This window comes from Mchenga conophoros, linkage group LG1, assembly GCF_057382185.1.
Source record: "Mchenga conophoros isolate Kocher_MC1m ecotype Shallow Benthic linkage group LG1, M_conophoros_male_GT1.1, whole genome shotgun sequence".
Taxonomy (NCBI): domain Eukaryota; kingdom Metazoa; phylum Chordata; class Actinopteri; order Cichliformes; family Cichlidae; genus Mchenga; species Mchenga conophoros.
In genome coordinates this window covers 11,956,149-11,973,302 of record NC_140526.1, presented here as the reverse complement: position 1 = coordinate 11,973,302, position 17,154 = coordinate 11,956,149, and the positions used below count along the sequence as shown (strand labels likewise).

At 40.3% G+C, this 17,154-nt stretch overlaps 1 protein-coding gene across 3 annotated transcripts in view; it reads left to right on the top strand.

Annotated features, from left to right (window-relative positions):
* The first annotated feature begins 285 nt into the window (after positions 1 to 285).
* The window catches only part of insyn1 (inhibitory synaptic factor 1), a 44,777-nt gene continuing 27,908 nt past the window's right edge, over positions 286 to 17,154 (top strand). The window contains exons 1-3 of one of the 3 annotated variants that reach the window (XM_085260945.1): positions 286 to 871; positions 1,383 to 2,069; positions 2,615 to 2,990. In XM_085260945.1, coding sequence (XP_085117071.1) covers positions 2,847 to 2,990 — 144 coding nt within the window. In that variant the 5' untranslated portion in view covers positions 286 to 871; positions 1,383 to 2,069; positions 2,615 to 2,846. Of the gene's footprint in view, positions 872 to 897; positions 1,116 to 1,382; positions 2,991 to 17,154 lie in introns of those variants that run through there. The other 2 variants (XM_085260775.1, XM_085260861.1) reach the window with 2 other exon arrangements.

Sequence of the window (17,154 nt, the reverse complement as noted above, 5' to 3'; positions counted from 1 at the left end):
TCATCAAACACCAACCTGCTTTGTATATTAATGATGCAACAGCCAGGGTTCTTTGGACACCCTGTCCCTGGAGACTGCTTGTCTGGCAGCAGAGGAAGACTTCATCTTGATTTAAGAGAGATAACACCCTCGACAGAACTGTGACAAAGGCTAGATAGGCAGTGTGAGAGGAGATAGTGAGGGAGTGTCGACACCAGTAGAGAGGAGAAGACAGGACAGGAGGGAGGCAGAGGAGGGACTGTGTGATACACTGTGCCTTTAAAGCACCAAGCCCCTCCTCCACAGAGCCAAGCAGAAGAGCCGAGTGGTGCTGGCAGGAGCCTGAGCCCAACGATAAACTCTGGCATCAGCTTCCCTTCATCCGGCAGTGAGCGAGGACACAGTGAGGGCGTAGGGGCAGAGGGACAGGGATGGAGAAAGAGTGACAGAAAGAGAGGGAAGTGTGAGAGAGAGGCAGAGAGAGACAAACCAGGCCGATAGACAAAGAGGGAGAGGCTGTCATAAGAATCACACAGCTCCTTTTTCACAGTAGCAGCTCAGTTGATCTGTCTGCTGCCTCCCGATGCAGGCGAATGCTGAAGGGGATGACGGGTGGTGTGTTACGGCAGCATAGCTATCTGAGTGATGGTAGCGGCCGCAGCAGCATCACAATCCGAAGCAGGGGCTCTTCTTGCCACTCTGGCTCTTAGTCATCTTCGGCGTCCGCTCTCCCTTCTCAGAGTGCTATCAGGGCCATTCATCGTTCCCATCTCATGCCTCCTGCCTCCTCCTCCTCCACAGCTTCATCCTCCACTTCTACTCCTCCTCTGATGAGCCACAGCCTCAGAGTGAAATAACCCTGCTAATAGAAGCTTCTCCCTCTGTCAAGACAGTAAGTACGGGAGGAGGGGGGAGAACTCTGTGTGTGTGTGTGTAAGGGAGAGAGGGAGTGTGTCTGCGTGTGTAAGACAGAGAGGAAAAAGAGGGAGTGAGAACGGCAAGAAGGAGAGAAGATGTTGGTGTGTGCGACACAGGGACTTCTAAAGAACCAGCAGGTTGTGTGTAGCTTCAGTGATTCTGCTGTGCCTGGACAGTAAGCTCTGGGCATAGCAACAGCAAAGTGATGCACAGAAAAGGTGAGTAGGTGTGCGTCCCAGTGGATGTGTGTGAGCGTGTGTGAGCGTGTGTGAGCATGTGGAGGTGAGGCAAGTGCTGCTGAAGTACGAGATGCATTCTAACAGAAGCAAGAAATAATCAACGCAGTTAATCCCTGACCATATCTGAGTCTTATTCACCCGACTGATGCTGCTTTTCATGCTGCTATGATTTAGAGCAAGCTTTAAAAAAGAAAAGAAGACGAGACATGAACGAATAAGTGATTGCTTTCCTTCCTGTATGACCAGGTGCCATGTGTGATTGGCCAGCATACCCTGTGGCAGTGGCATCGCCCTGGATTTGGCGAGAAGCTCTCCCCCCTGCTTGTTCTCTGGGGCTCCTTTGGGAAGCTTTCATGGGATTTATCTTGTCCTGCTGGATGGCACGGAGCTCTCTGCCTCTCTGAAAAGAGTCCACAGAGAAAACATACATTACACGGATAAGAAGTAAAATAATTATCCAATCACAGCACAAGCAGGCAGACCGGGTTCCCTTAGCAACAACTGAAGGAGACGAGAGAATCCTTTTCTCTTTCTGCTCCTTTGGTTTTTGGGCACACCCCTGTGGACAGCTGTGGGTCAGTCTTTTGAGAAAGGACTTCAAAAACATTTTTACATAAGACAAGCTATCACCGAAATTCCAGAGGAAGGTGCTCATTTGCCTTCAAGTCAGCTTGTTACTGTGTCTCATTGGCACAATGAGTTTTTTGTTATGCCTCCACAAATTCGCATCGCAAGTCACACTGCACTGGCTTAGAAATCACTTCATTTTGATCCCACGCCACCTGGAATGAGCCCTGCATTTTGGGGGAGATTTGACACTGTGTGAAAAGACCCACTTTTACATTTCTCCCTGTCATGGACAAGAAATGAAGGACAACATGATTAGGTCATCAACTGCAAAGAAAATGGATGAGAAGCAGAGTTTATTTTGATGTGAGTTTCTACTGAGAGTCTTTTTTTTCCTCAGAGGAGGTTACACCACACTTGACAGAGGAATAATCTCTTTTTTAAACAGGAGCTGTCCTTTCTGTCTTTTAAACAGTAGCCCTCACTAATGGACTATTTTTAGAAGGCAAATCTTGGCCCGCTACCAATAAAATAGAACACGATCATTTTGAGAATCGAGCCACTGCTGGGAGTTTTCTTTTTCTATTTCAAAAAGGTTATCGTGAACCCTTTTCCTGTTTTCACTTTTGTATGTTAGCCTGCCATTATGCCACTGTGTTTTACATGTAAAAAAGAGTGTTCAGGACAAATGGAAGAAAGAAAAAGTCTTTTCACTGTATAGACAGGCATTTTAAATAGCATCTCCTTGAGAACAATTTCAAATATATACACTGACACATGAGATGAGTTGGCTCAACATGATTATGTAAGAGTTTCATACCAGCTTTAGCCCATGAATTTTCCCTCTTCTTTTTCGATGGATTTACAGCATTTGACTTTTCCCATGCTCCTTTTCTCTTCATTTTTGGAAGTGTCTTCAAGAAGGCATGGATGCCAGAGTGTGACCCTGTGCCGAGAGTGCTGGCGAGGCAAGGTGTTTTGGCTGCCGAGGTGCTTTTAAGATGTTGAGGTCTCCCTGCGTGGCCGGGGCCCCTGTTCGGATCAGTAGCACTGAGGCTCCTTGTAGCCAAAGACATGGACCCCGACTCGGCTCCCCCACGCCCTCAGCCTGTTGGCCACTGGCTCCACGTCACCCTGTAAAGGATGTCCCTCAGCAGAGCTCCGGCCCGGGACACCTCTGAGACCCCCAGCCCGAGAGAACGCATCCGCAGCCACATGAAGATGGTGATTGATCAGCTGGAAGGAATTCTCAAAGAGCTCAAGGATGTGGCCAAGGAACTCCGGGAGGTGAGCATCAAAATAAGTTTATAAATATCACGCTTTTTCATTTAGAGAGGACTATAGTAAGGAAGACAAGCAGGCAGGGAGATAATGGGTGCCAGGTGGGCGTGCTTCTCTTGTAAGCTGCATTAAATTAAGTGTAAAATTCTTTTTCTAGCATAGAGATATTGATTAAGATTTGACAGTGATGAGATCTAACTTTTCTGTGTGTTTGTAACAAAAGAATGTTGTTTATTACAACCACACCAAGGCTTTTCTGCTCTTACAATAAGCCCACAAGAACACAGTTGCTTATGGGCAATTACAAATGTCCTTCATGTGTTCACTGGCGTCTTGTGGGAGGTACAGTAGATGTGAAAAGCTGCTGAAAAGCAGCAAAGCCAGGCTGAAAGGAAATACAGACACAGGCTTAGATAAGATACATGACTTAGCGCTGCAATAGTTACATAACCATTTTGTTAAGAATCAGCTGGATTCTTACTGTATTTTTGAAACTGCCATGGTAACACTGTAATATGTGCATTTTAGTGTGTGTGCGTGTGTATACGCCACAAGGTCTGAACAAGGATCTTCAAAGAGACACTGTGAGTGTTGTTATATGCACGTACAACCACGTAGACTTAAAAAAAATCTGCGTGATGTTTGATAATCAGTAGTACATCTGTTTATGTGGGAAATCTCTGTAGGATCCTGCAGTGTCCTCAAAGATGTGAGCTCTTCTTGGAAAGCTCTTCTGCAGAAAGAGATGAAGGCAGATATAGACAGAGACAAATGAAACCTCAGTAAACAGTTTTGTCCGACCCATTCCATATCCTCCAAGCTCATGACATGATTAGCCTCCCACCTGCTTCTGGGATCGACACGTGTGTCTAAATGTGTTAAAAAGGCAAAATGGTGGATGTTGGTGCATATAATCACCCGAAGAAGGAGGGGGTGTGGGTGGCTATCATAACTGAGTTCATCACCCCACAGGAACCTTTCCCCCCCACATTCTCCCTGACTCCCAGCTCTGTCCTACTCACTACGCTCTACTTTATGTACTTGCACAGTTGGAGGTGCAAGGGCACCGCTTGCAGTGCACCTTCTCTCTGGTGAACAACAGAAGTCGGCCCATGAGCAGAAGTGATTGATGGTTATGGGACAACTGCAAGTGGAATAATGCTGGCTGGAGCTATTTATAAACAAAAACACAGGCTGTGCCTCTGCCAGCTCCAGTGCATATTACCATTCTTATCCCAGACCCCATTAGAGAAGGCTCTGCAAAGTGGCTCAAATGTCATTTTTTATTGGAAGAGCACATTCCCACATATTAAAATGGTTAAGGAATCATATTAACTGAAGTAGCAACTGTGATACTGGTATAAATATCCTACAATTAACTGACCTTTGGGGTGGGAGTCTGTATCAAAGGGAAATGGAGAAATAGAATCAGTGTTGTGCTATCAGATGCATGGAAGCCTAATGTTCCACAAAATCTCTCATTCTTGGCCACATGAAAGGAACACTATAATAGACAACAACTGTCATATAAATAAATGATGAATTGCAGTGTGAATGTAGTGAAATAAATAACTCAGTGGAGGAGCGGTAATGACTGATTATCACCCACAAGGTCTTTGGGGAGCTGAAGAAAGAGCTCTGAGGAGTTAAAGCTGACATTCTAAAGGAAAAAGCTGCCCAGATATTGGGAACCTACGAGTGTGTTACTAAACTTACTTCACGGTACCGCTTTCAAAGCTCAAGATCACATATGTACCATGTCACTGTGCCAGCTGGTCAAAAGCTGAAACCAAGAAGCGATTAAAACATCTAATTTTAACACATTATTAGTCACGTTGCCAAAAAGAAAAAAGAAAAAAAAGAAAAAAAAGAAATCTACCTACATTTAATTTTCTTTTCCTCCATATTGCCTGCAGTGTTCATTTAGATCATTTAGTCAATGACGTTAAATGTCACATGAATTAAAACACTTACTTTTGGGAGGTTTTCTAATTATACTGTCTGGATTTTAGAGCATTATGTACCTACAGTTAAATAATGTATCCTCTGCGTTTTTAGTCGATTACGGTAAAGTAAAAAAGGAGAACACTTTCAATACTCTATATAAAATAAGATTTAAAAAGCACCGAGGAAAATCCAAGAAAAATTCTAAGGGGAATCTCTTCGAGAACAATATAGGTTTTCTTTTAAAAATAAGTATCACTGCAGAATTGTAGCCTTCCACCAAGAGACGTCATCACCATCTAGGTTCTCAACTCAATATAACACTAGATAATTGGCACGAATAAACATCCATTAAATTGCTGTTTAAACACTAAACCCAGTCAATGTGCTGTTATACACGAGGAAAATAAGGCACAGTTTAAAAATGACTCAGTGCTTTTCTCCACCTTCACTCAGTCTTCCCACGAGTGACTACCATTTCTCATAAAGCGAGAAAAAGACTTAACATGGGGTCACTTTTGGGTCTTACTGGTTTTGACTTTCAGACCTCACCATCTCCATCAATAAGGATTCTTTCAACAGAGGATGTGCTCAACATCTTAAATGACAGCAAATATAGGTTCGCAATTGTTGATACAGTTTGAGCACCCATACAGCCTAAACAAACTCACCAAGTTTAATGTAAATCCGTATTATGCAAATTTACAGTATAGTAAGTGCATGCCATTCAGTTTTTTTTTATTTGTTATGAAAACAAAATATTTCTGGAAACAAATTTCACAAAGATGGAGCTATTTCAGGAAACTTTCAGGAAAGACTCAATGATTGCTAAATTAAAAAGCAATCTCAAGCAAATTTTCATATAAAGGCATGCGTCTGCAAAATCTTCACACAATATACAGAATTCTTCTCCACGCTAGTCATTTGGCTCAAACATTAACACTACAATCACCTTTAAGTCATACAAATTAAATAACATGGCAGCCAGTGAAAAAGCACCAGCTGCACACAGAACAATACATATAGTTCCTCAGATCTTGTGTTAAACATTTTAGCAAACCATGCCATATGGTTATATACTCACATAAATATAACCGATTATGATAATACTACTAAAACTACCAATAAGCACATTCCAATATAACCGTGAACTTATCCAGTATAAATTCTGAATAATCCTAGTGTACATAAAAATGTGATTATGGTACAAATCTTGAAATTGGAAGTGTGTAAAACATCAAGGTTTTCCTTTCCATGCTGCAGCAATGTCTCAGGCAGCAAATCTTCCTCACATGTTGAAGAAAAATGTAACACGGAGCACGAGTAGTTTTTCAAGATTGCTCCCTTCAAAAGCCTATTACTGTCAACTGCAGCCTGTCTTACTTGTGAATCCCATTAAGGCTCCATGACAGGTAAAATGAAAAGGACCTAAAGGAAGGACATTGGAAGGTAATATACTGATAAACTACTCCATTTGTAGTAATAATACTGGCAGGAGTGGCGAGACTAGAGGAAATAATTCATTTGGATATCATGTCAACCTTGGACTTTTTGCGAAAATGGCAGCAAACAGAATGCAAAGTAACCTCTGAAAGTTATTGAGTTCTAACTTTTGCTCAAATAAAAATTTTAAAAGAAAAAAAAAGGCAAATATAGAAATGCAAATGTTAGAGTGCACCCGTGAGGGTTATTGGAAAAATTGGGAAATTGGAGATTAAAATTAAAAGAATTTAATGAAGTGCTACAGAAATAAAAATGAGGCAGAGGAAAAGTGTATTGTATTTGTTTTAAATGCACTTATGTTGGTACATGTATTTTGACTTTTGTTGCCATGACGTCTGCCATGAGTCACTCTTGGGAATTCGATTTTTGGATAAATAAAGGACTAATAAAAAAGCACCAGTGGCATCAACTAACGTAAAAGGTTTTGGCAAATTATATTGAAGCTCAAGATATTTAAACACAGGAAGCTAATCAGGAAGAGAGCAGAGAATATAAGCTAGAAAAACAGGCAATTATCAGAAGGATAACACATCCAGAGAACTGGCCTCGATCAGTCAGCCTTTTCAGAATCAGAATCAGAAGACTTTATTTATCCCCAAGGGACAATTAACAAACAACAGAGCAGCATAGCGTTGAAGATAAGGACTATAAGAACAGGCAATAAGAGTGATGGTAGCTTTTGGTAGCTTTATGCATATGTTCATGTAATGCTTAAGAGCGACTAACTACCCTGAAGGAGGAGGACAGAGGCAGCAACAAAAGGCAAGCGTCAGGTGAAATCTGTGTACTCCAAATGTCAGCTTTTTTTCCCCCCCAGTGATGATGTATTAAGTAACAGTTCCATTAATGGGACTGGTCAATAAGCCGTTTCAGAATCTTATAATAAGGATTTCAGTGTGTCATTAAAGGCTCCAAGTGACCAAAAACAAACAAAAACAACAACAAAAAGCAGTCATCACCGTTTTTCCTTGTGATTAGCACCAGCATCTTTTACTTTTTAATTTTTGCTGGTTTTTTAACAAGAGAACTTGTGCTCAACAAGCTAAGTTCGCCTCTAAATGGCAGATGCATGCGGCACAAATGGGTGGTCTATTTAATTTCTATTCATCACCCAATACCATCTGCATGATCCCTCTGGCCTGGCTGTCAAATCAAGACATCTGTGCTAAAATGGAGTCTGTCAAAGAAAACTGCCATGTAAATTATCTGATCGGGAAGGCTACTATATTGTTTTCATGTGCGAGGCATACGTAAATGCCATGTTATTAAAGCCTGGTGTGGATAGTGAGGTAACCAAGCACCTGGCCTCAGCCTCAGAGCCATCTGCCAAGCCAACAAGCCAGTTGTGTCTCCTGATCAAGTCTGAAACCAGTTATGACACATGTCGAAGTGGGGGTGGGGGCACAGTGCCCCTCTGCTGAAGCTACCATGCTCAGCGCTGAATGAAATCTGTTCCAAACCCAGAGGCAGCCCAAGGGAGACTCAAACCAAAATCAAAGGGCCTTTTTTTCTCTTTTTTTAGAAGAAGAAGAAGCCATATCCTCTTCTCACTCTGTTCCCTCCCCTGCTGCTGCTGCTGCTGAGCAGAGCAGGGAGCAGAAAACTGCTTAGCAAGAACACTTCAACATTTAACCATAAGAGTGGCTCTTGCAATCACTAGCACTTTAACTCAGTGAGTAGAACAATATAGAGGACAGTGGTAAACACACTCTCATACCATAACATTGTTGAGCCTATTACTAGAGAATATTTGCAAAATTTAAGGGCATAGCAATGGCATTAGGAAATCCCTGTGTGGAAAATGGGCCACTGCAGAGTGATGTGATAAAATAGATGAGTTCCATTTATTTCCAAATTTTAGATCTGACCCCAATTGACACGTGTCTAATGAAATATCTTTACAACAAATTAAAAAATATAGCCGTAATGATAAATGAAATCTTGGGAAAATTCAGGATAATAACTAAAATGTTTTTCTAAGACATCCATGCCATCGTGCTGGACTTACTACAGAGCAAAAACCAAAAAAACAGTCTATTTCTATTAATACTCATGATAGCTAATCAACTTGGCACGTGGATGGGATTCATTTTGTTTGTCCAAACAGACGCCTACAATAAGAAATTACAATGTAATAAGTCACAAAGCTGTGTTCTGATGTATCATTTTCCACAAAACAACCATTTTGACTTGGCTTACTGCATTGTGGATTTTACTACCCAGTTAACCACAGCCCAGTGATCTCCACTGAGGATGGCCCAGCCTGTTCTCCACTACAGAATCCATTTACTTTAGATTGAGGCAGGGTTGGGCCAAGTCTCTGACATGTGAACATGCCGACCAGCTGCTCCTTGCAGGTCAACGATACTCAGTTGCCAACAGTAAAAGCTTAAAAACACACAGAGAGAAAAGTGCCCTTCAACCTGACATACCTGGGCCAAAGTGTTTCATCTTATTAAAAGCCATTTGGAAGAAATGACAAGTACCCGCCTGCTGTGTCTGTCAATTTGTTCTTCCTTGACTGACCTCTTTTGTGTGTGCAAATTAAATTCCTAAATTAAACTTGGTGACGTGCCTCCAGCAGAGTTCTCCTTGCTCAGGAAAACAAGAAAAAGCAGGTACCTTTTTTTCGGGCTGAATTCAGAACACCCTGCCATCTCCACATCTGTGTTGCTGCCTTGAGCTGAGCTCCCCATGAGTTTGTCCATTCCTGGAAGGAAGCAAGGGTTCAATTATTCTCAGGACTGAAGAAATTGCTCTTTTGGATTCAGTGAAAAACCAGATCATCTGCTGACTGTGTTACAACCCGGCTCGAAATGACCGTAACAAGAGCGGGGTGTCCCGCGACTTCCCACGCCCAAACAGACACAGCATCGGACTTTTAACAATAATTTATTCACAGCAGTGGCACTCAGTACACGGTAGTGGAAGTGTATGATTTCAGGGTGAGCTAAGGCCAACACAACAAACAAAACCCAACCTAGGCTTCGGTTCCCCTTTGACCTGTTCAAGGAAAAGAAAACAAAGAAGTGACACAGTCTGACCTCCCTGGTCAAAGTACACAGGAGAAAAGAAGGTTTCCCAAAATAATCGGCAGCTCACCCCTACTTGATCCGCACTTCACACACATGCCCGACTTTAACTAAGTGGCTGCGGCTACGGCTGCGGCTGCGGCTGCGGCTGCGGCTGCGGCTGCTCCGTCTGGACCTGAGGCAAGTGCACGGGAAGTTTTCCACACCCCCCACACCGCAGCTCTTCAGTCGTCCTTTTATAGTTACGTCCACGGCAGGAACCAGTTACATCAGGCCATTCCTTAGGTCCACCAATCACAGCCGAGCCCCTGCACAGGTGAATTTGCATACACACATTAAGAAACAAACCAACAACACGCGCACGTAACAATTGGCTGATTTTAAATGAATTCGGATATGTCCACAGTTGTTAGCAAGTGACAAAAAGATCACTGCTTTAATAAAAGGACATTACCTTTTGTTTTTAGTTTAATTGCACGATCACAATATTTAAAAGTAAGCGGTTTTGAGAACTGCAACGGGATCAAAGAAGGAAAGGACTAGTGGTAAACAATGTGTTAAGACTTAAACGGCATCTAACCTTGAGAGCTGTGGAAAGAATAAAAACTGCACCACGCAAAGCATTCCCCAGAGACTCTTTTACCTAGCTCTGCTGTGGAGCTCCAGCATTCTTTCGGATGCAGGCCCAGCATATTGACTAGCCCACCGTGCCTATGAGACCAAATGGATTAGTTGGCCCTTTGAGCTCTGCCTCCCTCCATGAACCCTGCACTCAGCACAGACTGTAATGAGGGCTTTAGGTTTGACCTCTGCTGAGATAAACACTCCAAAAATTGTGCTTGTTGTGTTCAGTGATTTTTATCAGCTAACACACCTACTGTGGGCTAGTTACAGTGAAAATTTTTACCATGCATGTTTGTACTTTATGATTCAGCCACAAACCCTTTTGCTTGTCCCAAGGCAAGGATAGAGCCGAACAGGATGAAAAAAGGGTGTTACAGGCAAAGCAAAGAAATACTGAGGGGAAAAAAGAGAGAGAAAGGGAGAGATGAAGGGCGGATGGAGATAACGGTTTCTCCTGCTGCACAGAATTGCGATAGACTGGGTGGAACAGCTTAGATCAATTGTTGCAATTGTGCTCGTTCGTGGGCGTGTTTAGGATTGTTTTGGCCTATCTCTGTGCTGTGAATAAAACCAGTAGACTGTAGTTAATGGTGTGAAAAATGGCATCCATCGAAGTGCACAAGCAGCCTCCAAGAATAGCTACATCATTTCATTGTGTCAAAGCATACTGTATGCAGAGGGACAGCTTTCTCTCCATTAGGCCATCAGATTGCGTTTCACTAAGGTGTGGATATGTGATTTTATAACTGTTGAGATACACATAATATAAAATAAACCGATTACTATTATGATCAGATTTTGAAGAGGCGCTATATTTTTCTCTATTTCCACTGCCTGTAAAAACGCTCAGGGCAGCATGGACCAACCCACTCACCAGCGGTGCAGCTTAATCCAGCTACAATCTTTGGAACTGTGTTATACTGAGGGATCATCAGGAGGCTTTTTTTGTCATTCCTTTTATTTTTAGCCATAGTCTGTGATGCATCGTAAATCAACCCAGTTTCGAATGAGATTGTTCAGTTTTCACTAGCAGAAATAGCTCAAGTTAGATGGCACACTACTAAGCAACTGGACCATTTCTAAAGCCTTTCAAGGGCTCAAGTCTTTACACATCCGTCCTGACACATAACACCAAACAGGTTCTCTCAGATAACACACAACAGGTGTTTTAGTGCTGTTGATATTCAGCATTTCTGATATTTCCACCATAGGAAAATTATTGTGCATCTGGTATTTTGTTATGCATGTTAGAAAATCCTGCCAGAAACTGTGTGACAAGTTACAACAGTATGACTCACTTCTAATTCTGGCTTGGCATGTGTAATGTTGCACACTGTCTTAGTATAATTAAAAATGTGTTGTTTACAATATAGAGCCAGAATGCAGCTGTGACAATGCAATTGGGTGTTTTATTTTTAATCAGTATCAGCTATTAGTTTGTAAAGCTATCTAACTTGATTTTTTCATGTGTACAAATATCAGAGGGACAGCTCAGGTTGAGCAATTTGGAAACCAAGTTCTGGAGACAAGACTGAGGTGGTTTGGTCATGTACAGAAGAGGGAGAGACGCCAGGGAGAAGGAAAAGAGGAAGACCACAGAAAAGAGTCATGGATTTAGAGAGAGAGGTACCTGCAATGGTTGGTATGATAGAGGAGGATGCTAGGGTTACATGGCTGCTGTGGCAACAAGGTAAGTCAAGAAGAAGATCCCTACTTGACTTACTAATTAGTCCAAAAGTAGCATTTTGTACAGTGGAAAGTTTACTGAGCAAAGTTTTTAATTGTAAAGTGCTCGAGCAACAGCCCACTTAACTGTATCACTCAGAATGAATCATAATAAAAAGGATTCTAAAATTTGGCAGTAATCTGTCACAATTAAACAAATAAGGTCTTGCACAAAAAATAATTATATAAAGGAACATTTATCATATTCAGGGACAAGCCAGTGTTGTCTTTACTTCTTTCGCTCTTTTATATAGTTGATGAATTTACACTTTGTGAGTTTAAGAAGGATGAAAGTCCTCTGGTAAGGTAAAGCCAGGTTTTATTCTCCATTATCCCATAAACACCTTTATGTGATAACTTGTACAGTTTTTAGTATCACAAAACACAAATGGTCAATTATTCTGTAAGAAAGTTATTGAGTTATACATTAATTTTGAATCTGGCCGTTTTATTACCATTCAAACATAAGTTTCTGACAATATGTACTCAAGTGTATTTTTTTCCACTATCTTTTTGTTTTTTATATTGCATATTTTTAATTTCATTACTATTACACAAAATAACTTTGGATATGTGATGAATATAGGTACAGAACCTGTAGAGAATTTTCTGGGGATAAATGACGGCAGAAAAATTACTGCTTCAGTACTATGATAACAGAGTGTATAAAAGAGGCATGTCTCCTATCGAAGGCTCAATTTGGCTCTTGAAAAGCATTTTGCCAAGGCAACATGAGAACACTATGGGAGTAAAAAGTCACTGAGGACACCATGTGCTTTTCCTCAACAAAACTACCAGACCCATTTCTAGCAACTGAGTATTTAGAATAGAAACAATTCCTCACTAAACTATACAATTTAAAAATGCTACGTTACTGTGCAATGCAGGCCTTATGTTCTTTTGAACATACACAAAGATCTGTTTCTTTTACTGATACAAATCACAGCAGATGTGGTGTACTATATACAGTAAAACAGATTACAAATACTATTAAAAAACTAGTTTAAATTCTTAATTCAGTGTCTGCTCAACAGGGAAATTAAATTACATCTTGAAAAATGTTCTCAGAGAAACACCCTTATCCTTTTTAATGTTTAAACACCTCAGCTACTTTATTTCCCCCAACGGCTAACTAGAAATGCAAATGTTCTTGAGGGATAAGCTTATGCCTAGTGTCATCCTGTTTGGTTCTTTCATGAAGTTCCTACCTAAAATGGTTGGTTTTAGTCGATGTTTGTCTCACTTTGGAAATGCTTTGTTTAAATTTGAAGTAGAAGAGCTTGTTAGGGGCTTTTCACAGTCTGAGAGTAGGTTTTTCTTTAGATCAGGATTTTAGTGGCCAGTTAAGTTTGTCTGGTAAGGTTGAAATTTAATTTAAGACTCGTAACATTTACTTCAAGTAGATTTTTTTTTATATTGTTTCCACTGTTTTGGAAATTCAGCATAAAACTGACACAACTGTGTGTGGTGGCAAATAGGATTAGCTGAATTTGCACTCGGTTCTGTGATTGCAAGATCACAGGCTCTGGGAATAATAGGAAATACAAAGGTAACACACCTTGCAATGTGTGCATCGGAACTCTACAAATACCATAACATTAAATTCTCTTACTGGGATTATTTTGAATCCCCTAATTAATGCCAACTAGCCCAGGATCCATTTAACATCTAAATGTCATTAATTACTTCACGTTGTAAAGAGTTGATCTGTCTGAATATTTAAGCAGGTGGCCTACAATGTCTGATGCTATGCTAATCTCCATTGTGGACCTATGCAGAACCTTCTTATCAAATAAATCTCAATTTTTTTGTTTTCATTTAGTATGCAAGTCAAGTTTTATATTTCACAATGAGAAAGAATGCAGATGTCTACTGACCTTAAGTGATGTGCAGTTTTTGGGATGATATCATTACCTTCCAGCTACACAGTGCTCCAAGTACTACAGAGCCAACCATATTAATCATCACAAAAACAGTGAATCCTGCAAAGTTGCCTCATAGACATCTTTACTAAATCTATGAATCACAAAATCTAAGCATTCATATAGAAAACAAGCCAAGCAAAACAGAATGACACACAGATCTTCATCAAGGCGTAGCACCTGTCCACTCAGGGAGCCTTTTTGCATGCTGAGAGCTGAATGAATTAACAAGTACTTAAGAGAGTCCGTGTGTATGACTCTACATTCCTACATTAATGCGTTTTTTTTCCCTCTCTACTTCTTTGTGTACTACATCTTTAACGGTTTTGGCGAGGTGGCTAGTTGTTGGCTTGCATACCGGGTAGCTGGTATTAGGTTTTGTTGCGGATGGTATCCAAAGGGAAGCCATCTATCCAACATAGATTGAGGCTTGTGCCAGTAAGTGTTGGTGGAGCAGGTGCTGAGGCTGCAGGTGAATAAGTTGGCCATGAGAATGAGTTAGACTTCCAGAATAAATTCAGCTCTTCTGTGATAGAAGAAACACTTTGTTCTCTGAAAAGCAAGATGTAATGGCAGGTCATTACATCTCGGCTGTCTCATAATGTTGGTAATGTTAACACATACTACAGTCATTCTAAAGAACAGCACCTTCAAATCTCTTTAAATTCAATGCCTTCAAAAGCAGCTCTGTGTTTTTGGAGCCGTCCTCTGACTCTGTTTCTCTCATTGCTTTGCACTGGCAGCTCACACTGACAGAAGCACGGCATGGATGGCTGCCACCACTGTCATTGTCAATAGCATGACAACACACTATCTAATGCAGGGCAGGCAAAAATGAAACACGCACAGCAGAGAGGACAGGCTAATTATTCAGACACACAGCTAAGACCAGAAGGGGACATAACTTGTCAACAAACTGTTTGGGTGATTAATTTTTTTTGTCATCTGCGCAGTCACCTGTGTAGTTGGCGGTTTATGGTGATAAGATGACGAAGAATACGGACTTTTATGCAATGCAGCAAGGTGTAAGAGGGTAAAAATATAATGAGTCTTAAGTCTGCTGTTATTTTTAAGGATATTGTCTGGCGAGGGGACTGTAGGTTTGTGTGGGCTGTGAGGACCATAAGTTACAAGGTTCTGATTAGAGAGATAAACACTGGAAAAATACTCATTATGATTATGCAAAAATAGATTAAAAATAACAATTATGTGTCTGCTCTATTTTCATAATTGTGCTATGCCAATGATATATTTTCATACATTTTTCATGTGAAAAAACCCCATATATATTAATTCCTAGAAAGAGGTTAAAGTAACAGGAAGATTAAAAGAAATATAATTTTTCCGTGCTTTATATCCAGAACCCAATTTTAATAAAATCGTGCAAATACTGAACCTCAGCCTTTTTACATGGCATCAAGCAAACTCACATTTGTAATTATCCACAGACCCAATGTCTGCATTATGTCAAATGTTTGACTATAAATAAAAACGTATACACTAAAGGACAACAAAACCCCTTTTTGAGAAAGGTGGGCACAGTAATCATTTGTTGTAAGCATTTTTATTCTTTTATGTCATGGACTCTTTTTTGATACAATAATGCTCATTAATGCATTTTTATAGAAAATATCTTCTGTCTCTTGCCCTGAGCAGGATTCAAATGATCCGGCGCTTCATTTCAGTGTGAAATAAGTGACAGCTGTGTTGTAGTGTCACATAAAGAAACTGTTTATGGCCACTTGTGTCTCCAGTGATCACTTTTTTTTATTCAAATCTCTGGGAAGCCCTTTCTGTTGTAAAATTACTCTATTATATACAAAAACTTTCAGCCTCATTAGCTAGATTTGTAATTGCATGACCATCCAGCTATCTAAATTATTACTTAAACCATTAATGCATTTTAACATCTCTGAAATAAGGATTTGGAGAATATTAGGCATATAATCACTCAATGAGGTATCTTAATTTAAATAACTTACAAAGAAAGGAATAAATGCTAACGTTAATGAGAAGATGCTGATTAGTAGTACATAGAATACAAAGAATGTCCCCAAACTAAATGTTACTAAATGTTTTAAATGACAAAATGAATTCAATAAGATCTTGTGCTCTCGGGTAGTCAGGTAATTTAAAAATATTTTCCCAGATATTATATATTAAACTGAAAAAATTGTTGCTGAGTGCATGGGCTGATGTAACCCATGCACTTATGCATGCTCCAATAGAAAAACAGTGAACCCTTAATAACAACAGCTGCATTTTAAGGTCTTCTGGATGACTAAGTGTACTGATTTTAAGATAAAAAAAAAAAACAGAAAAGCCACTAAGATTTTATTGATGTGATGTTCATCTTGATACCTGTCATTAAAGCTTGACTGGCTGACTGACTGATTAGCAGGATTGTACTGACCTCGTGTAATTAGTACTTTCATTTATTCTTTCAGCTTACACTGAAAATACATCACACAATATAATCAAACCCTCCACCCTGCTACGGTAGTCCATGGTTAACTGTGGTCATTTCATTAGAGAATTCATTATGCATGACAAATTCATATTCATAAACACCAACTCAGGTGTAAAGCCATACATAACACATACAATACATTCACTTTGACACAGTAAAATCTATATTTGCATGCTGTGTGTGGTAAGGAATGTAAAAAAAAGAAGAGCCTGACAAGTAGACCCTCTCTGCTACCCTCAGTTCAACTATGAGTCACAGTTTTGAGGCTTCTAGTCAGACATACAAATACAGATGGAAATCAGATGGTTGGTAGAGATACTAAGAATGACCTTTTGGCTGGAAGAAGATATGGACGGGTTTTGTTAAGTGTTAAGTTACTAAACCACACTTGCTGCTATGGTGACATATGATGACAATGAAGAAATGTTATATCCTATATTTAATCCATTCTGCGGTCTTTCTTGAAAATAAAAATGGTAGATTTATAGTTTAGTCATTAAAACAGTATGATTATCAATGTGTGGACCAGTGTAAAAAAATCCTTACAATCCATGTGATCAAGGACTAAACCTGACGCTCTATTCGCGTCCATCGCGTTCGGTGTGAACACACCGTAAGGGTCAATCATGACTGGAATGACTGTCATACATTTTTTTGTACTACCACATAAATCGTAAAGCTCATTCTGCTGCTTGAGGTTTATTACCAATTCTGTGTGCATTTGTGAATTCCCAAAAGGCAAACTACGTGACTAATTGTCCTAATGTTTAGAGGCCGTCCTTGTTTGGCTTTAGAGCCATTGATATGGATTGTAAGGAGGTGGTGAGGAATGATCAAGCAGAGTTGAGCTGCACTGATGACCTCAGGAGCGGCTGCTAAGGTCATAGCTGAAATTATAACTTCTAGAATCAGCTGTTCATTTTTGCAAAGAGGGCAGCTTGATGGAGTGG